General features: G+C 49.5%; 1 protein-coding gene across 2 annotated transcripts in view; it reads right to left on the reverse strand.

The window, feature by feature from the left end:
* CAMKK1 (calcium/calmodulin dependent protein kinase kinase 1) overlaps positions 1–26034 on the reverse strand; it is a 104306-nt gene that overhangs the window by 45667 nt on the left and 32605 nt on the right. For both annotated transcript variants that reach the window (XM_075112956.1, XM_075112957.1), the window contains exons 2-4: positions 16180–16736; positions 5991–6038; positions 4231–4284 (exon numbers count right to left, since the gene is read on the reverse strand). In XM_075112956.1, the coding sequence (XP_074969057.1) occupies positions 4231–4284; positions 5991–6038; positions 16180–16638 (561 nt within the window). In that variant the 5' untranslated portion in view covers positions 16639–16736. The remainder of the gene's footprint in view (positions 1–4230; positions 4285–5990; positions 6039–16179; positions 16737–26034) is intronic.

The raw sequence follows: 26034 nt of genomic DNA on the forward strand, positions 1-26034 counted from the left end.
CACAACAGCAAGACCTTGAGCCCGCATCCTGCTGCTGGTAACAACAGCAGCAAAATGGCTATTAGTTGCAGGAGGAAAGGGTGATAAAATGGATCAAGCCAGGGGGATTTATCACCCGTCCTTTGTGACACACTCACAGCACTCGGGCTGTCATTTTATTTGCTGACAGGGAGGCTAGTATTGCTAGGGCAGAAGACCTGTGCACAGTCCCTACTTGCAGCTCTCAGGAGAGTGGGATGTTGCTCAGAGGTTGCTACTAGCCACTCTGCTAGTGCGTGACAAGACCCTGCGGGAATGCTGAGCAGACCAGAGAGCATTTCCTGCCCTTCCTCACCTGTCTTGTCTGACAACGACATCCCTCAGATAAAGCGCCTAAGAGGAAAGCTCTGCTGGTAAAGACTGCTACGCACCAAAAGAAAATCCTAATCCAGACAGGTTTAGCTGCCGTGCCCCTAAAATCCTGCTCCTGCATTTGTCACCTTTCGTCCCAGACACCATTTTTCACCCTGGCAGCAGAATTACATCGGCAGGCCGTGTCCCAGCCACGCTGTGACACCACAGCCAGGATGTCTTCCCGGAGCAGCCGCGCTCGCCTGCCTCCAGCCGATTCCCGGAGGCTCGCTCTTTTACTCTAGGTGACCCAGCTCCTCACAACCCTGCTGCTGAGCAGCACAGGGGGTTAAAGTAAACCAGAGATCCCTTCCCTGGTCCTCACCACACCTGAGCACAGCTGGCAGTGGTTCAGTAGCTGTTATGTGAGCAAGAGTATGAGAAACATGGGAGCCATGCCTTCCCTTCCTGCCTGGATGGCAACCAAAGTGGGCTCTCCAGGGGCTAGAAAGTTCAAGGCTTGCTGCTGGCCGCCACTTCCTCAGCAGCAGCACTTTGTTAAGCCACCTCTTTTCATAAACTTGGAATGAATTTCTCCCCGTCACTGAGAGTTGGTAGAAAACAGCCCTCCATGCAAAGGTTTTGAGGTACAAACAGAGGCAGAGAGCGCAGTCACACAAATCTTGTTTCTTAGGAAACCAGATTAAAAAAAGAAAAGAAAGAAACCCACTGACAACCTACAATGTTATTGTTTTTGTCCAGAAGTAGTATAACAAATGTCCATCTTAACTACTCTTTGCAGGCTGATTTAGAGATTGAAAGTAGGAAGAAGACATGACCTGAGGCATCACAGAATCAAATTCCATCAGCACCATGACTCCAGACTAGATCTCCACCTGGACACATTTGCCTTTGCTTTTTATTTGCTGCTTTTTCACAGAGCTTGGCTCTTCTTCCCCCCCGCCCCCCCAGTTACTGTCAAAGCATCTCCTGCAAACTGAGACACTGAAACCTTTCCAGCTGAAAAGGGTTCCTTGGCAGAGCCCTGCAAATACTCCTGTAACAGCTTCATGAGCCCCAGCAGCAGCAGGGACCAAGTGCAGGGCAGGGAGCTCTGCTCTGGGAGCCAGCTTTGCATCCCGAAGGGGTCTCCTCCTTGGAGGGGGCACTGGGTCATGTACTTGGTGCTGAAAATTCAGTTTCCTTGGTCTAATACATTCCCTGCATCCACTGATGTATGTCAGCACACTTTCACAGCCCTCCACGGCACTGCGGTTGTTCACAGCAATGAAGGATAAAGCTCTTTGAAGCACTCTCTCATCTTTAATGGAAGGTAAAAAAACCCACAGAGTAAATAAAACCCATCTACATTTTTCCCAAATGTGGTGATCAGCTTTTTTTCTTCAGAGTTTTTCCTAATTCTAGGCCACATCCAAAACCCATTAAAGCAACAGAAATATTTCCTTTTGCTTTGAGAGGAGCTAGGTTCAGTTCCTGGTGCCTATAAACTGCCTTTCTGAAGAGAGCTAGCAAAGGGCCCCATGCCTCAGCAAGAATCAGGAGTCACTCTGAATTATACTCCAAAAATAAAAATTTTCTGCTTTCTTTAAAGTTTTGCTTCTTTTTATTGCAGGACATTGGCTTAAAGAAAATAAGGCAGCAACACGCTGGCCTCACGTTAAAACACCGCACGTGTGAATCAGTTATTAGGGACTGCTCACTAAAAGCCAACCAAGGGCTGACTTCCTCCAATTATGTGTTATTGCTTTTCACCACTGAGACAAAAACAACCCTCCAGAGCTAAATCTGGGGGAAAAGAAGCACACAGAAAAGATCCGATTCAGACCCTGCCTCAAACCCCACAACAGGAGGATGGGGGCGAACCAAAAAGAGTGCGTCCCTGCAACACTAGCAGTAAAGGTGACAGCCCATCCCTCTTCAGCTAGTGAGGATGAAACCGAAGCACCCAGGCATGGGGGCCACCCTCAGGCTGCAGAAGCTTTAAAGTGTTCGCTTAGATTAGAAAAAGAAATGGAGATTAAGTGGGGATTAACTAACACACACCAGACTAACCTGGACACAGGCTTTCACTCTTGGCTTTGGTTTGATGTCCACAGCATTAATCTACTTCCAAAACATGGGCAAGAATGCAGTAGGCAATGCTAACCTAAACCCACCTCTCCTGAGCCAAGACAGCTGCCCTGCTCACCCTGGGCAGCCTGCAGCACAGTGCCAGTGTTCCCAGCACAAAAGGGCAGCGCCAACACATAAAGATTACATTTTTCAAAGGAAAATATTTTCAGCTGGAAATAAATATGATACAATGTGCTCCCCACTCTGCACTGCTGGTCCTGGCACTGCCTACGTTGGCAGGACAGATGGATCAGGCAAGGCACATCAAAACCGTCCTGCAGCAGGGCAAAGGAGGGAGGACTCGGAGGGCAGTGGAGAAAAGGAGCCGTTGGAATCGGCAGCTGCTCCGGTGCGGAGGGTGAGTCAGCTTGGAAAGCACAGGGGATGGAAAGAGTTGTGGTTCCTTTGCTTGGCCACTTCTAGGGCAACTTGTCCAGATTTTTGTCTCATCTCTTCCATCCTTCATTTCAAGATATTTCTCCTGCACTTTCATGCCTGCTGGAAGCGTGGAAGGGCTAACAATTCCTAACAGGCACGCAGCTTGCACCCGGTCATTCCAACCTGGTATGTCACCTGTAAATTCAGGAGTCAGGGAAGAAGAGCTAGTAGGGGAGTAGCAGGGAATGAGCATGCTTTCCACCTCCACGGCATATTCTTATTCCCCTCTGTGCCAAGGCCAACAGCTCTTTGCACTGGGCCAGGGAGCAGCACACCCGTCTGTCTGGGTGCTCTGATGGGCCTGTTTTCACCCACGTGAGGCAACTCCATCACGACAGTGAAAGCAGAACGCCTCTCGCCAAACACAGTACGGAGCAGCAGCTGAGGTGCAGGACCAGACCAGCAGGGGCTCAACATCCTTGCAACCACCCAGCTCTGCTCAGCACATACCCACCCTGGGATCCACCAGAAACTCTGCTCAAAGCTGCTTCCACAAGCCTTCAGGCTCAGCCACAGCCACACACAGCAAGGCGGTTTTCCTTTTGCCAGCTGCCCAGCTCCCGCTCGCAGCCTGAGCAAAACTTGCCACAGGGCAACTCCAGGGACATGAGCATATCTCCACAGGCAGATTTTGCAGGAATCCGAGCTGGGATGGTTAGGATTCACTTGCCTCGGAAAGGGGAGGCACAGACAAGGAGCCTTCAGTATAAGCAGCCTTTTTGAATTTGAAACCCTCCAACGCTGGCTTCAGCTCAGCAACAGATTTAAAAGCCTAGACCTGTCTTCTGCCCTGCATCCTACACCTCGCAACCTGACAGCAAGGTCCTGTTCAGTGCACGGGGAGGCATCGCACAATGGGGTAAGATGCAGGGGAGCCAGGCACTGCCCAGCTGAGCCACGCTGTTCAGCATCTTTCTGATCAACACCCCCATTTCTTTACAAAACACGCCTGCTCATTCCAGGCCATTTTTCCAATGCACAGCAGGTGCTGAATACCACCACCCACACGCCTCTAATTTCAGGTGACCTGCTTCATAGCTAGAAAATGTCAAGACAAATCAGCGATACACTTCTGCAGCCTGCCTCCAAGATCCCCGCCTGTTATATAAGGCAGCCCACCCAATTTCCCTCCCGATCGGTACCACACGCAAGCAGGCGTGCCGGCAGCAGCACGTTGCTCCGTGCCCAGCGGGGAGGTTCGATTCCTTGCATGCCACCTGAATCAGAAATTCATGTGCTAAAAGCAGCAAGGCAGGGGGGACCTAGCTCTCAAGGGTGCAAAAGAGAACAAGGAGCAGCGATGGCAGTGAGGAGCAGAGAGACACTTACATAATACTTGTCATCGTTCTCATTGTAGGCCAGTTTCACAACACCGTAGGAACCCTAAAAATAAACACAAATTGCACAGTCAGTTCAGCATCTTCACTTTGTCTTCTCGCTGCTCAGGTATGGTAGACCATGGCCTTGCACAGTGGGGAAGAGAAAACCTTCAAGGCCCCAGGCCATACCTAGCCTCGAGCAAGGTCTGCGGGTGATATGAACCCGCAGCAAGGTTGTATGTTTTGGCAGCTCTGTTGGAGCCACAGGGCATCTGAGGATTAAGTATGTCTGGAGGAGCTGAACGTTAGCCCATCGCCTCCTGCCCTGAGCCAAAGCCACTGTGTCTGTCTTAACTCAAATGTGGATGGAGAGAAGAGAGAATAATTTTCAAGCACATGTTTTGTGCAGGTTTAGAAATTCTGCATGGGCATCTTTCCCATACTTCTGTGCAAGACCACTTTCAGAAGGAAACCTCTCCATCTCTCAGCAGCAAATGGACTTCAGTGCAGACCAGTTGCCTACTTTCTTCCAGCTACCTCTTGCCCGGGCAGATGCAGGCTTGGATCACCGCTGTATCCACAGCTCCAGTGACAGCCTAAAGCCAAACTCTATCTGAACCACTGTTTTTTTGCAGTTCTGTATCAAGACTATACATTTTATGCAAGCAAGACATGCCTGTTGAATAAATGAGTGGAATGAACACTACAGCCTTCAAAACATTTCTCTTGACTTCACTGAGAAACAAAGGTCCAGGTCTCAGAGGAGACTGACAAGCCATCTGGCTGATCCAGGAGGACAGCAGGTCCAGCAGACACCCCCACCACCTCAGGCTGTTGATCTGCTCACTGTGACCCGCAGGTGCAAATCCACCAGATGGGACAGACACCAGAGATAAGGCTTCATACTCTCCTTAAATCATACTTGAGCCAACGACAAAAGCCGTAAGTGGGACTGAAGCTACGTATGGGTTCCAGATGACGACCGGCTGTATCACCAGCAGCGGTATCTCAGCCTTGCACCCCCACTGCTGGCAGCTGACCGCTCAAGCCCACTGCGCACATGGGAAGGGTGCCTCCTCCCACGGCCCAGGCCCTCTTGCTTTAGAGGGGAGTTTGGGCTAATGAAACTTTCGGCGAAGGTCTCAAGCTCAGTGTGCAGTCGCTTCTGACTGCAATGTCCTGACCGCAAAGGTAGGTACAGCTTCCAGCCAGCACCGTCGCTTGTGGACCCATCTGCAATGGTGGCAGACATCCAAATGTGCAGGTGTCTGAACTGCTCACCAGCCAGACTTCTAAATAACTCCGGAGGAATCTCTTCTGAATCATTCTGCAGTTTTAAACATGGGCTAGAATTAAACTAGCATTTCATTCATGGACATAAAAGCTTACACTAGTCCTGACGGGGACCGAACACCTGCCCTGATCTTTTTTTGGTTTTCTTTCCTTGTTAGGTTGTATTAATGCATCAAAGGCCCTTAGCGTTCCGTTTGGCAAGCAAACACCTTGGAAGGGAGCCAGCTTAACCACCTTCAGAGGTTAATTTAGATTTCAGAAAATAAATTTAGATTTCAGAAGAAGTAGCTCCACTTTGACCTTGAACAAAACTTGCTCAGACTAATAAGGCAAAAACCAAACAAAAGACCCCGAAACAAACACAAGTTGCAAGGATTCTCAGCCAGCAAGATCCCTTGGGCTGGCGCAGCCTTTCCACCCGTACCCACGCATGTGCATGTAGGTTGCTTGTGACAAACATGAGCTCCAGTGACGTACCTTGCCTATTTCGCTCTGCAGCTTGTACTGGTTTAATTGCACGCAGTCCTGCAGATCAAAAGGAGAACATAATTAGAGTATTGGTAAAAGGAAATGACTGTGTTTGAATCAGTATCAAGTAGAGGCAGAGTGCTGAATAATGAAAGACAATCTATTTAAACCAGTCTACCTTATGCTATAAGCACTGCATTTTTTTTTGACAGCCCAGGACAAAACAATTATGGGCTGAGTTCTGACTCTGGTTGTGCTGGTATAATGCCGAAGGCTCCTCCACCCCAACTCCCCAGCACCGCTCCAGGTTCAGCCCAGTGAACCTGACAGCAGCCCCATGCCTCTTTAGACGGACTATCTGCATCAGACTGTGTTCAACACCATGCAGAAAAAAACCCGTCCCCAGCTCCACGGGACTCTCATGGCCTGGCAGCTCCCAGCACCCAGGCCAGTCCCAGGGTCGCAGCATCAGCCTACACCCATCCCAGCATCAGCCTGGCAAAGACAGGGACCCTCTCCAGGCCAGGTGTGAAGGCTGGGGCTGCACCCAGAGGAACCCTCACCCGGACCGTGGGCTGCTCTTTGAGGAGAGCGCACGGAGCCAAGCTCCTCTGCAACGCAACACAAACAATATCAATTCCCTTCAGCCAGTACAGTATTTTCCAAAATAAATCACCCCTAAGCAGGCCGGATCTCCGTTTGCAAGCTGTCCAGCTCCGAAACCGCAGGGGGAGGAAGGGTGGTGAACGCAGACCCCTGGCAAACTATGAGAGGGTGTAATGACAGGGTGCTGAGTTACTCGACAGATCGGGAGCCACACAGGGAGTGACGGTGGCCCCAGGTGTCAACTGCTGGAAGCCAAGGCAGGCCGGAGGAGCCACACGGTCACCTGATGCCAAGTCCACCATTTCCTTCAGTACTCTAGAACCTAACGGAGAACACTTTCTTCCACAGCAGCAGCAAAATCTCCATGGCTGCATTTCACTTGGAGCCGACTCCTCCTTCCTCGTTAATTACAAGAGGAAAATCCCAGCTGCCACAGAAGCCCGGGCGAGAGCCACAGAGACCGCGAGCGCAGGCGAGCGCCGTGCCCTGCCCGCACCGAGCTCTCCCTGCGGCTGCCTGCGAGCACCCAGGGGACCTGCCCCGCTCGGCCACTGCGACAGGGTCTGCAGGACAGCACGCACCTCGCTGCAATGGGAAGCTCCTGGCAGAGTGTCGGAGTGCTCTGGGGGGATCTCTGCAGCGCTGGCAGCCGGAGGCGTGGGCTGCAGTGGCTTCTCCCTTGGTCCCGACTTAACAGACAGCACTTAACTGCATTGCAGGGGAGGGGACAGCCCCAAACTCTGGGGGGTGAGGGAAGGGGGGAGTTTCCAACCACAGCGCGTGGTGTGAGCTGAGCCTTAGACAGGCCACGCTTCCCCAGACAGCATTTTAAAACAGTATTTCTCCCTGAGCTTGCCAAGCACTAAAGCAGGCTGGAAATTCACTTCCAACCTCTGCACTGGGCAATTCTTTGGGAGCAAAGCTGATATAAAACATGCAGGCAGGTAGATTAGCCTTTCCATAAACCTCAAAATAGCTGTGCAATCTACAGAAGCAGCTCCAGGACAGAAAATAGTGCCAGATGCCTTCAGTCCGTTTGTAAGAACATGGGGTGCTATGGCCCCGTCCCTGTGCAGCACCCTCACTGAAAGCAACACTCCTCTGCCTCTCAGGATGCGTTAAAGCACAGATGCAGTAGATGATAATTTTGATTTTTCCCCATCACCAACCAGAAAACACTCCTAATGCAAGCAATCGTCACACTGAAGGAGAATGAAGGAATGGGAACTGATGACTTTTTAAGCTTGCAAGCAGTGGCTTGTCAGGAATACGAGGAATGATTTAAATCTTGATCTTGTTTCTAGTGAAGAAAGATTTTTTTTCCACCACCCTGACAGGGAAGAAGAGTAATGGGGCCATAGACGTGTATTAATTCTGCTGCTAGCAAAGCACATGTCTTTCCAAAGGCAAAAAACAATCCATCAGAACTAGGAGCAACAAGAGAGGAGAGAGCATGACCTAGCAAAAGCCAAGAGGCAAAGCATAAAACCACCAAAACATATGGAAAAAAAAGCCCACTGAATTTTGTAGAAAGGACTCCCCTCGCCAAAGGAGGGGGCAGCACACAGGAACCCAGGGTACGGACAACTGCAGGACAAATTCCCCTGAAAACCCCGTGTCAGCAGATTCACTTCCCAGCGAGAGGCTGTGCTTTGCATCACAGTGATTTTCACAAGTTAAGCAGGAACAGTTTTCTGGTGATGCCTCCCGCCCTGGGTTTCCCCGAGCTGAGCTTCGCACCCCTTGCCTTGCCCTGTGCAAAGCTGCAGTGCTGCAGCGATGGGGAAACGCTCGCGGGAGCGGCTGGGGCAGGCAGGAAAAGTGACCACCCCTCTGAGAAAGCCCCCAACCACCTCAGTATCTCCTGCTCTTCAAAGAGCAAGCTGGCAATGCCCAGGTCCTGTTGACAGGCCTCCTCTCCCAGGTAGTGATTACTCGGCACAAGTAAAGACAGGCTTTTACATGTGGCCATATACTCTCAAGTTTGCACTTGGTATCTCGTTTCCAGCCAAAGCGGCATCTCCAAAGCACAGAGTTTGCTGCTTCTCCTCACAAACACACTGTCCAGGGGGTGACAGTGGAATTTTTCCCTCCCACCTGAAAGAGCAGAGCCCTTCATGTGGGACATCATCCGTCCAGCTGGGCAAGCTCCCTCACAGAGCACTAATATTTAGTGCAGCTGTCTGCTCCCTGTGTCAGAGGCAGCAGTTCCTTTGACCACCACCTTCCCACCATCCCTCTTACCTCTGCCTAGAAACTACCACTTTTATCCCACACCAGACCGATCACCTAAAGCATCACTCTGGTTTTTCTCTGCTGTTAAACAGAGCTTGTGAACAATGCCAGACACCTGCTTTTGGGTGATGGTTTTTCAGAAGGGGTAAATACTGAGATGGTGACACGCAGAGAGGGTCTGAGGGAAGGGCGATGGCAGGTCTGGGCTCCAGCTCTGCAGCAGCCTCAGAGTTTCTGCTTGCTATCACCGCATTCCTACCCAATCCACACCGCCATTGCTCTCCACTCGGGTAATTGCTGGTGAGAAGCACCATCACCTTCGCTTCTGTGGTGCTTTCAGCACTTGAGCTGAACACAGCAAAAATCAAACCAGATTATAGGGTGCTTCCCACCTTTTCCCCCCCCCCCCCTTGCAGAAAGGCCATCATTCACATCCCAGGTGACTGCTGCCACGTGTCGCTGCAGACTGGCAGGGTTGTGATGTTGTTATTTGGTTCTCCTGCACGAAGTGGGATAATTGTACTACTCTTTTATCGGAGAAAAACACCTATCTTTGGGCCAAGTGTTTCTTAAAGATAACATTCTACAATCCTTTTGATTTCATCACACCAACGTATTTGCAACTGCTGATAAATACGACCAGAACAAGAACCTTAATGAGATCCTTTAATGAAAAGCTGTCAGCAAATTAGACTGCTGTGTCCGTCCAAGTGTGCAGTAATTGCTCCCCCTTGAAAAACAAGATGCCCCATTTGTTAGCATGTCCAAGGTATTACTCAAGAGAGGGAGGAGGGAAATAAATGCCACAGAAAGCAAAAATTTATTAAAAAAAATCATAAAGCACTGCTAAGTCTAGAGTCCAGGCCCAATTCCATAAATCCACTGCTGCCACTGCTGTGCAACAGAAACCCTGAGAAATTAAGAATTGAGCCTTTGCTGTCCAGGGGGACACCTGGACGGGAAGGAAGAGCCAGAGCTGGTTTCCAAAGCCAGACATTTCTAAAAATAATCAGACTGTCTACCTACATTCATATAAAATGGAGAATTTTGCCCCTTAGAAGATGACAAATCCACCAATCTGAAAAGAATTATAAGTTTCAGCAATTCAGAGATACACTTTAAAGAGAAGCATGGGAAAGAAAATCGGGAACTAAAAGCCAGTAATGAAGACAACACTGGTTTAAACTCATTCCATCTGGAAGAGGAAGTTTTAGCAGTTCTAAAAACAGACAAAATTAAAATAAAAGCCAGAAAAGGGGCACTAGAGACAGCAATGAATACAAATTAGAAAGTTGTCCAGGGACAGAGAAAGACATACAGGAAGCCCAGAGCTCACCAAAGTAAGAAAAATGAACAGATTTTTAAGCAACATCCAAAACCAAGTGCAAAACTGGAAGCCCAGCTCCATGACTGGCAGGAGCACTAGCCACAGCTGGGCAGAAAGTGCTGCTGTCTGAGCTCACCCACCCAAGACCCCAACGCTGGATGCAGGAGGTCCAGCACCCACTGGGTCCCTGGGGTACCATTTGGGAAGCGCCTGGAAGAATAAAAGGGGACTGGGACCAGTGGGACAAAGGCAGCCCCATTCCAGCCCCTCCGCAACTGCAGTTTGGGTTTTCTCCTTCTCTCAAACCTTGCCCTTAGACAAGTGGGAAATGTAACTTTAAATAAAGGTTAATTAATCCAAGGAACAGAAATTAGCAATGTCTGTGGGGGATGATTCTTTGAAGAAATGTTTTCCAAGCATCTTTGACCTTTTCAAGAGAGCTCTAGCTTGAGCACCACACTAAGACCTCTAGAATAAACTAGTTTGGGGGACTCACAGTGCTGGAAGGGGAAGCTCTCCAGCCTGTGCTGCGCAGGAGCTCAGTCCCCGCCACTGCTCTGGTCCCACGTGGGTTTACCTTTGCGCATGGCAAGGAAATCACAACCTCATGAAGAAAACCAGGCAGCCCTCAGACTGGAGCACCATGAGACCTGGATCAGCCCAGCACTGAAATACTGCCTCTCAACACCAGTTGCTTCAAATTAGTTGGCCAAACAAGCTAGAGGCCTATGATAAAGATGCGGAAAGACAAGGAAAGAAATGACAAAGAAGCAATTTATTTTCCGTGCCTCTGGGATAAGCCATGGACATCAAGTGTAAGAAAATACCCTTTGTCAGCTCATCCTCCTCCACGCATTCTCCAGCTAGCGACAGCACAGGGAAGGGAAAACACACTGGCCTGACTCATCCTCTCCAGTCCTGCTAAAGCACACACAGCCCCAGCCCCCTGCCACGATGTGCAGGGCTGCTCAGGCAGCAGGGAGCTGGAACGACCTCCTGCTCATCCCACCCAGAGGTTTGAGGGACCATGCGGACACCAGGGCTGGAAGAACCAGGCTGCCAGAGAGTGGGTGGATGCACGGGAGAGAAGAGGAACGTGTGAAAGAAAAAGGACGATTCAGCCAGGAGAGACTGGAGAAGAGAAAATAAAGCAATTAACTGTGCTGGCAGTCTGGGGAGAAAGCCTGGAAAAAGACATCTTTTATTCTTCTTCTAGCCACTCTCTGAGTGAGTTTTTCTTGGCTACCTAAAAAGGTTGGTTTGGGACAGCAGAATAAAAAACCCCAGCATTGCATTTTCAAATGCCACTTTCCAACAAGCAGCACCTCTACCCTTTCACAGCTACAAGCCCTGCCATTTTAGGTGGGACAAGCTCTGTTAACCATGGTGACAGGACACCCATCCGTCTGTACGAACACATTCACAGAGTCTTGCCCTGGTACATACAAGCATCTGAGCATCATCCATGCAGCAAAGCAGAAGCTGCTTTTAGCAGCCCTGGGAAAACCCTCTCTTCTCACCACGCTGTCAGCACCGAGCAGGAGCCAGGAATGTCATATCAACAGAGGCAATGTGGGCCAGCGACCTGAACTCTGGGGCCTGTGCCTCAGCTCTTCAGAATTATATGCCCTGAATAGCTTCAGCTTAATCACTCTGTGACACAGTTAAAGGCAAAGCCATACCCTCCTTAGAGCAAAGCACTGATGGGCAGCAAAGGCAGCAGGAATCCCACCAGCCTAGCAGGCACTCCTGCTGGAGAAGCTGGTGCTGAAAGGGCCTTCCAGGCCGTGGCCCATGAATTACCTAAGAGAGGAGGGGAAAAAGCAGGGAATTGGTCTGTTTTGGAAATTACAGATCAATTTTGATACACATGTGACAGATCAGGTTAATTAAGAGCACAGTGATACTGCCAGGAGAGCAGAACATGTTACTTCTCTTGCAGAGTTAATACTGCAGATCCAGACTTGTCAGCAGTGGCTGCAAGACACCACCAGCTGCCAACTCTGCCTCTCAGCGCAATTAGCTAATTGGTGGCTCTGGTCAGTTGATTGGGAACTGCCTCTGTGCAAGACAAGCAGCCCTGGCTCCGCTGCAGCCCTGCTGACCCAGGAGCCATCGTCTTCCTCAATAACAAATCCAAGAAACTCCACTCAGAAGGCAGGCATGCAGGGCATCAGACCCATGGGATGGGATGGCATGATTCACTGCTGGCTCACAGCACCGTGTGAAGCCTCCTGCAGCATTGTAGGCTCAGCTTCGGCTCTTGGCCCTCTAATCCCTGAATACAAGTTTACATCTCAGGCCGTGAACAAATATTAAACCAGCATAAAAAATGCTCAGCAGCATCTCTCTAACTGAACACATGTTCTCTGTTGAATTATGGAAGAACCAACAGAAAATGCACCTCTGCTATATTCCCATACCCAGTCTCCCCATAGCACCTCTCTCATTTATTTCTCCAGATCAGTCTAGGATACAGAACTGCTGTGAGCAGTGAGCCACCGCTCCTGCTACCACTGGAGAGGGAAAGTAGATTCAATTCTAGATTACTATCAGCATAACACAGGAAATTTTGATATGCAGCCCATCCATCTCAGCTCCTGATGGACAACGCCTGCACATGTGCCGCTGATAAAGCCCAAATGCTCTTGAACATCATCTTCGTCTTTGCACCAACTCACTCGCGCAGCGGCTGCGAGCCGGAGCAATGGATGTCCTGCCACCTGAAGAGCACTGACTGATGCCGAATACTCAACGCAAGGCGAAAGGAGCAGTTCCAAAATGGCTTCAAAGCAGGTGAGAGACACGGACTTGAGTACGAATGTGCAGCTTGCCTACAACAAGGTGTGTCAGAGAGTCATTTGCTGGGAGATGAGGGGCAATGCCATGGTCAGCGAGTTGGATCTTGTTGGAGTGACCTACCAGCTTCCCTGCTCACTGAGGGTCTGAATATCAAGATGATCAACAGGAAACACAACAGCAGTTGCTGCTAAGTACACCACGACTGTATTTCTCGTCACGGGGTTATTTTATCCCCGCCAGGACCAAAAACTCAACACAGAGTCCCCTGTAACTCCTATAAGCCCTGCCCTACCTCCTGGCTCGGTACAGCCTTCCCTGCCCACATACAAGGCTCTGTTAATTGCTTAGAGCAAACGCACTACACAAATGCATGTAGCAACGTAAGATCAGTTCCCCGTTTCTCTTCTGAGTTCCCTGCTGTATCTCGGTTAGCTGTATAGCTTGTATTTGGACTGCCAGTCTCTCACAGCCACAAACACAACCATCCTGCAGCCACCGCTTAGCAGCAACTGGCAGGTCACACACAGGATGCTGGGCTGCACGCAGGCTGCACACTTGCCTTGCTGTCACACTCCTAATATTTATTTCTTATTATTCAGTTGCCAGCCTCAAGCTTCATCCTATAAACAAGCATGCATCTTCCTAGTCCTTTTGCTCTTCCTTAGAAGATACAGATACTGTCCCTATAAGCTGGGAAGACAAAGCATGACTCCCAAGAGCACTGCTGAGAGAGAGAGCACCCCCCTTCAAAGACAAACAGCTCTTGCCTGGGCTCCCTTCCCCCTCCTACCGCAGCGATTCGCCATTAATATGAATGATGGTTTCCAACGAGTGCTGCTTTGTTAAGTATGTGGGATGTACCAGAGCAGGTCTCTAAACAGTTATATCAAAGTGACCACTAAAAACACAGCACTGCATAACAGACTGCTGCAGGAGCAGCGAAACGAAGGGCTCCGTATTTGCATTTCCTACCCCAGGGCAGTAGCTATTGCTCCCCAAGATGCAGATGCTGTGGAAAAGGACAGAGTATTTTGAATTTGCCTGCAGATGGGAATGTGCTAGTCACACTCGACTGCAGTTGCTTTGAAACAGATTTCGGACAAGCCCCACTCCTGGCACAGTCAAAGTACTGCAGGATGGGAGAGCTGGCACACAAGTCACATCCACTTCCAAGAACCGGCTCCTCTCCCTCCCCATCTCCCTTATTAAAGCATACGGCTTCCGTCAAAAGAAGCTGCAGTCTCTGCAGTGCACCTTCTGCAGATATCCTCTTATTGGCTGGGGATGCTGTGACCCATCCCACAGCTAACGCGACTTGCAAAACTTCCCAGAGGACAATGGTTCATTTGCCCGCGCACAGCACCCGCCCTCTCAGATGTGCAAGGGGAAAACACCCACTTTTCAGGAGGGAAACACTAAGCCACACAGGTGTTAAGCTCCACGTCACTTGGATCCACACTGGCAAAAGTCTGAACTCCAGTGCTTTGGGTCCCTTATGGCACAGGGCAGGACCACAGTGGGATTTAGGCATCGTAGCTGGGAGCACCACGGTGCCCAAGAGCAACATGTTGGCACAGTGGCACCAGCAGAGCCATGTTTAGCAACACGCTGGGTGAGGAAGAGTTGGATGGGCACTGCTCCTGTGCCCCCAGCTGCTGTCTCTGTCCTGCTTCAGTGCCCCAGCACAGCAGCTGAGGTGAATTCACTGGGTGAGCATCACTGGCAGTCCTAGAGATTGAAAATGCCCATGGAAAGGGCTTACTTCTCACCAGAACAAGGCTTATGGCCATAAGATGAACCAGAGGCTTCTCCTGGGCTCACCTCCCATGGCACCAGGGCAGGAGATGCAGCCCTCCCTGCAGAGCAAGGCCAGCAGGTCCACACTACCACCGCTCCTGTCTCCAGCACGCTGCCTCCTCTCTGTTACAGCACCTCTGAGCGAGACCATGGAGTGTGGCACGCACTGACATCTCCCACTCCTCCCTCTGTCCTGCCCCATTCCCTAAGAGCAGAAACACAAGAGAACCGTGACTGGGAAACAAATTCAGTCCAGAGAAAAATGGCAGGGCATGGAAAACTTGGTTTTTCTCCACAAATAGCAAATAATCTCAAGGAAAAGGCACAGCGTGGGCTTGGGGGATAATTCAGGTATGAGTCTGTGTTTTTTCCCAAACCAGCTGCCAGCCCTGCTGAAACGACGCTCCCTCTCTGGTACTCCAGCCAGCCCATTCCCTACTTAAAATAATTCCCCAGCTAGTAGCATTTTACAAAATATTTTGCCTTCACAAAACACCCATTTACACCACCTTCATCAAGCCCAGCTTTCAAAGAAAGCCCTGCTGCACACCCTTTCATAGGCATTGCTGCAGGCTCAACATCTTTGGCATGACACCAGGCAGCATGGTCCAAACAACCCCTCTCTCAGCACGCCATCCTCCCCACGACAGCACAGCACAGGGAATCGCAACCAGCAGCCGCTTCCATCAATACCCGTGACCACTAACAGCGTGTTACACCTCCAGGACAGGTCTGAGCCCAGCTCTGGTACTGGGATCGCAGCTGCAAGACGGACAGCGGGAACAACCGCAGCCAGAGACACCCCTCTGAAGGATAGGAGGGTCACAGCCCTCGGTTACCAGTGCTGTTACAAATGCTTTAAAGACAGAGGAAAATCCTGACAGGAGTAGGAAACTCCAGTGCATTTAAGCTCTTTACAAAATTAAATCACGCCTTCAATAATGGCAAAACACAATAGGAGATACATAATCTCCAGAAGCTTAAATCCATAAAATACCATCAGCAAAAGCTGCTGTGACTGATAAACTCGCAAAGAGCACATACAGCAGGGACAAGAAAGCAAAGCCATCTGGACGCAGTCCCTTCTCTGAACAGCCTGACAGGCCTTCTGCGTGCTGCCGCCACACAACAGGGGTCCTGACCCCTTAATGGGACTATCTCAGGCAGGTGAGGGCTGAAGGAGCTAAATGTCAGGACCAGTGCTACACCCAGCAAAGGTCAGGGGGATGGATGCAAAGGTGTTCAGCCATTCCAAGCTAATATAATCCCTGGTTTCAGGGACTTCTTTCCCCCCCCTTAGAAAAAACAAGGCTGTCAGGTCTATTGCTCCAATAGGAAGCCTTCCAATAGGAAGACTGAAGAGTTCCATCAGCAATTAAGGAAGACTTACCTTACCTCGACACCACAATTTATAGGGGAGAACATGCCTACCTCAGAATCTGAGATGGAGACCCGATTGGACTCTATCGTTGGTCGCCTCATTATACGTGGCGACGGCCCTGTGGCATAAGGACCATAACCTGGTGTGTTGCTAGAAGCCAAATAACCTCCAGATGATCTTTCTTGAAGAGACAACTTCCTACTTGATAGGACAGGTCTAGTGAGAGGTCTCTTGGGAACATGCCTCCAGTGAGCATCTTCTGACCGTTGGGAAGGCAGAAGTTCATTCATTCCCCTGTCACTATTGACTCCATTTCTTTGGATGTCTTTTATGTTACCAGAAAAGACTGTGTCATTTTCTTCAGTGTTGTTTTTACCACTTTGGTCACTTCTGTCTGGGCCAACAGCCACATCTATGGCTGCCACCCGCTCAGCCAATTCAGTCTGTGTGTCTTCGCAGCATACGTCTATGCCTCCATCCATGGCATTTGTTGGAGAGTCCCCCATCATTGTGTCCAGCTTGTATGGTCTCAGATGACACTGCAGAGAGCTGCGATGCTAGTACTCATAGAGAGCATGTGGCATGAAGGAATCTCTCCATTAAATACCTAAAAGGAAACACAGAGGTAAACTGAATGATAATGTTCACTCAACACAGACATAACCAAGACACCTATCTCTGGCTTCTTCCAACATAAAAGAAAGTGAAGGCAAAACGTTGGCAGGCTGTAAAAGAGTTGCAAATGCTCAGGAGGAAAGACAAACCCAAGCATCAAGCTAGATATGAAAGTGAGAAAGATGAGTGTTTATCTGATGTGCAACAAGTGACAAAGCTAAAGAGAACTTCTCCTTCCGCAGCTAGACTGACGGTCAACCAGAGCTTACAATAAAGGGAGAAGTACAGCTTCTTAACAAGCCAAGGGTAAAGGGTCAAACTTTTGACCTCTACAAATCCTTATTTATAGGGTCCAAGAGCTTCTGGTATGTATCCAAACCCAATGCACATAACAAATCCACAGACATTTCGGGCTCCACAGTAGTCTCTCTGTTGCTCTGTAGGGCCCTAGAGAGCGTCACAGAACGGCCTGGAAGCCAAGCCGTGACTGGTGACTTCCACACTCTGTTATTTGCAACAGCAAAGGCAGAATTTAAAAGCAAGTCTGGTTCCAGGGTCATCCCTGGACCCCCTACCATTGCAGCCTGTGTGCAAACACACATTAACCTTGCTGCCCACCACGTATAAAAGCTATATTGAGTTGCAAATCAATAACACTTAATGACTACCAGCATGCGGGAATCAGCTTTTGCTTTGGAAAAGACCTAGAGAACATAAAAATGCAACACAAAGCTAAAACTGCTGAATAAAATTGCTGCTTCCTGGGTGCTAATTTCGCTCTCAGTTTCAAACAGATTTCAGTCTTGCCAGCATGGCCCAGAGCAGGAAACGGTCCTCTGCAGCACACGGCTGTCATCCCTTAATCACCTCTGAAGACGCAGCGCTGCAGGACGCATCATCTCATCCCTCTGCCCAGTTTCTGGGGGCAGTAGGGAAGAGCTTAGTTTTAGTCACAGCATCCTGAACTACATCCAGTGAATTTCAGTATCTGTTTAACTCTGAAATATTGCATGTAGAGAACCAGAGGCTGCAAAGCAGGTTGTGCACAACAACCCTGCAAGCCAGGTGACACTTGCATCACACTGGTTTCACGCTGGCTACATTTGATTTACAGGAGGAAGGGTAGGAGTGAGCAAGTTCCAAAAGCCCCATCCAGCATCAGTCTGGGAACACACACAACACCCTCGTCAAGGAGCACAGAGCAAAGGTCGAGCCTGGCTCGAAGCTGCCCAACAACACTCGGCTAAACACACTATGGCTGAACTCTGCTGCAAAGAGAGACGAACAACCTCCCAAGTCGCCTGCAGAAGTGCAGCAGCCAAGCTCAAGCAATCTTTTATAACAATAATGAAACTAGAGAAAGATCTGGACGGAAGGCTTCACCCTAGGTTGCGTGCCAGTCATGGGGGACACGTGCAGTGTCACAGAAAGGAAACATCCAAATCCACCATGTTCCTGCCCACTGTTCATCTCCTTCCCCTCTCACATATTATCTTCCCCCCTTCTCCTACCTTTTCTGCAGGCTTGTTTGAAACAAATTGACAGACGTGTCATTCACTCAAAACAGTGATGAAATGGTGAGATCAGCTTTAAAAGTTTCTGTTAAAACTATATTTAAACCCTTCAATCCCAAAGCACACATCCCTTTCAGAGCCAGGATGCAGGCACCACGAGGTAGCTTGCAGCAGCAAGGGAAGGTGTGCAGGGTTTGGTCCAGCATGCGCTGCACATGGTCCCACAAACTCACAGGCAAAGCAGCACGAGCCTCCCTGCTCCCCCAAACCCAGGCTTCAAGCTAGAAAGCTGGCTGCAGCCCTGCGCTGGCTCAGCAATGATCCTGTCCTTCAAAACTGATTTCCGGGAAGCCTGCAGAGGGCTTGCTGTCTGCAAAATGCTCATGCAAGGTTTGCACTTGGAAAGCTTCTGGGATGACCTAGGAGCATTGGGTCATGGCAACCTTAAGCCTGCAGCCATGCTGCTATCTCTGAAGCGGCTTTCCTTGTGCTCCAGAGCCTGCGGAGCAGCACATTACCCGACATAACGCTCGCAAGGACTCCTCAGGGGATGCCTTGCCTGCACACTTGGCTTGGGTGAAGGTCCGCGCCTCAGCCCCTGGGAAGCACAGACCAGCCTCCAGCCCTGCCTGTGGGACAGCAGCTTCCCGGGGCTGCTTTGCATGGCCAGGAAAGCACCACTCCACATCCGTCATCAGGGGCTGCCCTCTGCACCACTGGGAATGGGCTGCAGCTCTCCTTGCAGTCCAGCGCTCCAGCCGGCATGTTTCCTTCAATCAGGGAAACTATTTTAAACGAAGGGAGGCAGGGAGGGAGTAAAAAAGCTTTCACCATTTAATCCAGCTTGCACAAGGGGATAGGAGGAAACCTCTGGTGTCCCCCTGCGTTAAAAGCCTGGATTTGCTCTTCTGCCTACAAAGAAACAAACCCAAGGCCTTTCCTTACAGAAGCTCTAGCTTCTGGACAGTCACAGCTCACCTCGCTCCTAGGGATCATCAAGAAGAAAATCAACCTGTGACTGAAGTCTGCAGCTCCCCCACCTTCTTCCCTCCTCCTGCCTCAAGGTTTTGCCCACATGCAGGAGTGAGGGGAGGGAAGCACCTGCCTATGTTGCTGCGTGGCCTGCCGTGGAAGCGCTCACATCACTCCCCGGGACTGAACACTTGGGTGTCTCGCACATGCCCTCACTGCTCAGCCAACAGGGAGAAAAGCCAGAGGCAGTAGGGACAGCAGTCAGGTCCCAGCAAACATCGATGCTTGTGTTAGCCGCCTGCACAGCTCTTCACTGCCCAGACCAGGCACCCTGGGGTGTCACAGCACACTTGCGCAGCTCAAGCTAAAAAATAAATCTTCAGCTAATTGACAACTTAAATAAACTTAAGATAAACCCCATAAATCAGTTCATCTGATCAAAACAAAGAGACCCATACAGCATTACAACAAATAATACACTGCTGCTGGAAGTATGCTAAAAAATCCAGCAAGACAAAGAAAATCACGGTTCATCTGAGGAGCTGGGCTTTGTTTCAGGTTCTGCAGTTTTGAAGGACTCCTTTTCACTAAGAAACACTCCAAAAGCATGCTGGAAAGCAATGGTTTCTGAATAAGCAAATCAGTTACGCACAGACCAGTCTTACTGTGCATAAAACTCAGTACAAAAGGGAATTATTTATTTCTGCAAGGCAAAATCAATGGTGGATTTACCATTTGTGAGGCTGTAACACAGCTGCACCTCGTTGTGATGGGAAATCCCAGCACAGAGACACCGCCACTACCTCCTTCTACCAGCTTTGGGCCCAGTGCTCTTCACTGGGTCACCAGCCTGACCCCCCCACAAAGCTAAACACCTGCTGTAGATCAGAGGATTATGCTGCAGACACGAACTAAAGCTGCAAACAAGCTTATATGAGCAAAATTAATTTACTTACACATATCTTATTTACCATTTTCCCCTGTAGCTATTCCTCTGCTGCAGGCAGACTGCCACTTCAACGGTGTCTTCCACAATATATTTATCAAATGGCTGCACATGTTTCCCAGACAGGCGCTAAGCAGAGCATGGTACAACATATCCTTTTGAAAGGAATATGTTTCTGGAGAAAAATCTCCATATTGTACATGGGAGCAGAATATGAATGAATGCAATTAATTTTGCTGCTCAATAAAGTATTTCAAAGCATTGTTTGAAAAAAAAAAATTGTAAATCTAGTTCATTGCTTGGTCCTTCCATTTGACTAACTAGAAATGTTCCTATGAGGAAGGACAGGGAGGTTAAAAGGCCCTGGGTCTCAGCAAATCCAGCTTCATATCCTCATTTTGCTACAGGCTACCCAGAAAAGTAACTTTACAGCTTCGTCTGTCACAGTTCCCAGGTTAAGAGGAATGATGCTGCCCTCAGCCTACCTCGTCCTGCTTCCCCTTTCTGTCTCTGAGAACATATCTGCCCTGTGCTGAGGCACAAAGGGCCTTTGCAGTAAAATAAGTCACAGTGAATCATGACTATAGCAAGCGTTTGCATGGAAAGCATTCAGACAGCAATTTTGCTGCTGCTTAGTTTTGGAGACTTCTTCAAATGCCCGTGGATGGCATCCTCCATGCCAGCACGAGGACCGTCAGGGATGTCACACTGAAACCCTGTTTGAAGACTGCATCCGTTAGGTGCCTCTCGACTACACAAGGCCCATGGGCACTCTCACAAAGAGAGGTCCCAAAGATCACAGAAGGCTTTAGTCTGCTGCTTTAATATACACCAGCATGGTCAGGAATCAGGCCAAGTTTTCTAAATGGTTCACGCAGCCACGTACCAGGGCTGCAGAGGGGATGTCACCTCCATCACCAGCATCCTTCAGCTCAGGTCAGACCCCCCAGCAGGAACTCAGTCCTGCCTTGGGGCAGAGATGGGCTGCACACCCAGCCCTACCTTGTTTCACCCTGTGCTTGTGTTGTGTTTCCTTCAGATATTCCCCACAGCAGCACAGACGGGATGAAGAATCTGCTCTGACTGCTGTCAACCAGCACCAGAAACTCCCTTTAAGGAGAGAAGCAGCAAGTCCTGAACTGGGCTGCCAAGTCCTGAACAGCTCCTCAAATGACATTTTTGAAATATTAGGTCAGCAAGTCCCTCCAGAGCCTGAGCTGTCTCCCCACACCAAGCAATACAGCCTCTGACTATTTCCATCCTGGATTCTCTCCTGTGTTCCCTGTTCTGCAGCTGTGTCTGCAGGACTTCGGGTACTCAGTCCACTACCCTGACACGAAGGAGATATTTCCACACCCCCCACCCTGACCCCATCAGCTTTTTATACACAGGGGAGGCACTTGCCCGAAGTCCAGCCAGCTCACTCCAACACTTTCAGTCTGGAGAAGCTTAAGGGGGACTTACGTACCACAGCCATGCACCAGAGCAAGAGCTGAGCTGCCACGAGCCCTGCAAGCACAAAGTGGTTTGAAAGGCGAAAATTTTCAGATCTAAGGAGCCAACTGCTTACAGGTCTCATTGCTGTGGCAGGCAGCAATTCAGATCATGTTGGCCTTCATTTCAGCTCTGGTACCCCCAGCACACCAAGTAGGGCACCTGAAGATGAGGTTGCCTCCAGCCCACCTCCATTCACACTGCTGCAGGAAGGAATCAGGCCGTGGAGCAAGCTTCTTTGTATCTACGAAAACCACCTTCAGACATCCACTGGCTACAACACAGCCCAAACCAAGCGGCTAAGAACAATGAGAAGCTGCAGCCCTGTGAAGCCAAAAAGAAAGCAAATCCCTGCAGCCCTTGCAGAGATAATCAAGACAGATGTACGGCAGACCAGCCATTTGGACTGCATTCTCCGTGGGAAGAGGGTAATCACTTTTGGTACAGATTCCTGAATAGAAGCGGGAAACGTAACACAACCCAAATAATTAATAAGAAAATACTGTTTGTACTTTTTGCATACACACCACACATTTGCTTTATCCTGCAGCTTACAAAGCTCTTGTTTCAGAGCACAGACAATCGTGTCTTGCTGAGAAATCACTCGATCCTGCTATAATCACCCTAGTCTTTTTCCCTCTTCTCTCCACACTTCTTGGCAGTGAGTCTGGCTGTTGTGCCACAGCTGAAAATTAGATCATAAAAGCAAGGCACTTTGGTTACTTCTGTGAGGCCCCTAGCACAGCTTTAAAAGTAACCGCTGAATGACAAAGAACAGTATTTTTGCAATTCAAGCACTGCGTGAGAAATTTGAGAAGCAGGTTCAGGCCCCTTCTCCTGCCAGATTTCTTGAACGACAACAAACATCTCCAGACCATGGTCTGGAAAATGCACCATTTCTACCTCCTCCTTTTTAGTGTGTATACGCCTTACCAAGGCAGGGTGTTTTCAATAGGAATTTCAGGGCCAGTTCAGCCCCTGAGCTACAGACAATGAGCAGGCCGAGGACCCGCCACTCCATGCTTGTCCTGCTCTCCTCCCCTTCCCCATGAGACTCCCCAGCTGCAAACTGGATCCAGGGTTTCAGTCCAATGCAGGACTGAAGCTTGCGTGTCCCTGGGTGTAAAGTGTGGTTGCTGATGTAAGACAGCAGGGCTGAGCTCAACAGCGAGCTCCTGATATTATCACACAAAAAAATAAGAGATACACACCTTCACACCATGAAGGCCATGTAACCAATTTAAGAGCAATTAAGAGTGCATTTTAAATATGTTTTGAAACTAGCCAGGATGGTGAACTAAAATCTCCAGTCTACCAGCCTACAGCACGAGAGATAACAACCACCTTGTGCACACAGCAGTGAGCTCAGGAAGTTTTACAAAAGATTTCCCAACTGCATTATATTTCATCCCTCAGTGTTCTAATTATACGATTAAATACATTTGCATAAATCAGATGCAATTACACTAATTGCATATATAAGCAATAATCAACCAAAAATTACTCCAAAGAAAAAGTTTCTACTTAAGGAAATTCCTGTAACAAGAAAACATTGAGGAGTGCCAAAATCTATCTAAGTGAGAGCGATATTAACATTAAACACTCCAGATAATGGCAGTGAAGCAGGAGCCCTGCCAGAGCACTATTTGACTGGGGGCAGCTACGCCTGCATATTTTAACCGTGGTTTCGGTGGGGACAACACCAATGAATCAAAGAGAAGCTGTGCTCCTTTGTATTCAATCCCTGGCTACAAACTAGTTTTGTATGGCAGGTTTAGTTGCTGTGTTTTATGGCAGAGAGAGGTTCAGCAAGACGTGGGGACATCAGACCCTGATGCTGGACTACATTCGCTTCTGCTTTAGTTTTTTAAAGCTGTTTATCAGTATATGAACACTGGAGGCGGGTTTATTTTGCAAATTACAGCTGAGAAAGCATGAGAGGCACTCAGCCCATGTGTCCCACAGGTTTTGCTTGCAATGATGCTAAGTGCTTCCACCCACGGTCTCTGCAACTTCCCAGTAGTGACCACAAACCCAGCGCATCCATACACCCAACCCCGCACATCCGCACCGTCCCTGCAGACAACCTCAGATTATAACAAATCCTGTTTGCCCTTTCAACAAGGGACACAAAAGCTTTGTGGGGGAAGGACCCCGGCTGCTGTGCCAACCTGACGTCCACAGCAATGAAGGACACAAGGATGGAGGAGGCTGGCATGGGCAGAGAGCACAGGGATCGGTTGTGCTGCGTGACCATGCAGCAGCTGTCCCAGCACGTCCCCAGCCATACCAGATGGTTCGTCCTACCTCCAAGTGACCCTCGGGAAAGCAATATGAAGGAATCGGGCTTGTTAATACACACACACAGCCTGGACAACATCTGAATCACTCTGAGGTCAGAGGAGAGCAGAAGAGAGGCCCCGTTTCCAAAGCGGCTCCTGTGTGTGCTCCCATCTGGCACTCAGCTGACAGTGACCCTGACCTCGGAGCCTGCCTACCCCAACCTCCTCTACCAATACTCACCAGGAGTGCAGGAAATACCCCAAATGCAACTTGCAACATGCACAGGGAAAGCTGAACCCCATAGTGCACTGGAAAAGCAGCCTTCAGACCACCAACTACAAGAGTACGCGGTGTTACAGCTTGACGTTACACAGGTGGGCATGGGCAACATCAGCTCACACAGAGAGGTTCCTCGTAGGGTCAGTGCAGAATTTATGCAGCAGAGGAAGCAGACTCTTGGGGCTGAAGCTGAGCAGGGAGGAGGAGGAGGAGGAGGAAGAGGAGTCACAGTTGCTGTCCCTTGCTGAGCTGAGGGGCACGTGATTCCCAGGAGAGGGGGCAGCAGTGGCGGGGAGCACAGCTTGCTGGAGATGGCATTTAAACAGCCAGCGAGGGGGTGCTTAAAAAAAAATAACTGAGAATGGCAGATTACATGAGATTTGAAAAGCTTAAGTTATTTGTAAAATATTAATGAGCAAGGCAGTAGCCAGACCCTATTGATTCACAAGCAAAATAGCTACCTCAGAATTAGGGAGCCTTTAGTATTTACGGTCTTCATTGCAACAATGACTTTTCAAATGTCTGTACCATGGGGAGGTAAATAGTAGGTTAAAGGAAGAAAAAAACCTTTGGAAACGGATTAGTCTCAGATGAACTATCTTCTGCTGCAATCTGTAATGATACCTCAAAATTGCCACAGAAGATACAGTGATGAACAAATGAAAAATGAAGAATTCAAGAGGACCTGAATGGCATATTAATCTGCAAGGGCAAGGTCTAATCCTCCACAATGGCCAAATCCCCTCTGATCTCACAGGAGCAGAACTGAGCACTCAAATCAAACCTGTCTCTAAACCACTGCAGTTGCCACAGCGCCTTCAGGTAACTGTGCTGTGAACCAGAGCACATCCGATCAAAATGGGCCCAGGGCACTATTGAGCAGCCTACGGAAACCATCTCTTGTGACATGGGAGGAAAGGGGAATATAAGACAAATAGAACCAAAAACAAAAAGCACAGCAGTGAGCACAAGCAAAGGTTTGCATGAACAGGCACAGCATGAGGCAACTGCCCTCTGGTTTTAGTGTAAATTCTGGGTTTTATTTTTAAGCCTTATAAGCCCAGCCTGCAGCAAAGGCTTCAGGAAAGCAGACGGGTCTGCCAACCAGGCAAACCAGCACTCAGACACCAAGCTGTGACCCTGAAAAACAGAAAACAAGTGTATACAACAGCTGATCTGCTGGGATTGCTCCCTGGTGGGGCTACAGGCTCCTTCCCGCACCAGAGTGTGATGAGGTGCCTGCATTAGGTGCTTGCTTGTGTTAAACCAGAGACCAGAAGCCACAAGCACCGCACATCAGTACAGCTGTGCCCACCATCCACTGACCACCAGGAACAGCCTGCCTGCTCCCTTTGCAAGGCAACTTTGTTCAAGGATGGCAGCCTCCATTCAGCTGCCTGCTATGCAGTTAAAAACAAAATTTCTTTTTAAATGGCATTTCCGGTATTTCAGTTTGTGCCCATTGCCTCTCGCCTGTTCCCTGGGCACCACTGAGGTGAGTCTCCCCCCATGAAGCATTTACACACTTGGAGAAGACTCTCTCTCTCCAGCCCCATCCCCTACCTGCTGCCAACATCTGCCACACATGCAGGAACCTCACACCTCCGAGGGTTCCTCCCCTCTGCCCAACTAGACTCAAAAGCTGCAGAGAGGAGCAGCAGAGGGGAAAATATGCCACCTTCCTCCTGCCAGGAGTTTACAGAACTCCTGTAAAAAACCATTTAAGCAGCATTGCTTTCAGCTCTCTGCATCAAACCTATGCAGATGGCAAGTGAACCGAGGGGCTTCCCAACCACAAACGC

This window comes from Phalacrocorax aristotelis, chromosome 18 (assembly GCF_949628215.1).
Source record: "Phalacrocorax aristotelis chromosome 18, bGulAri2.1, whole genome shotgun sequence".
Taxonomy (NCBI): Eukaryota; Metazoa; Chordata; class Aves; order Suliformes; family Phalacrocoracidae; genus Phalacrocorax; species Phalacrocorax aristotelis.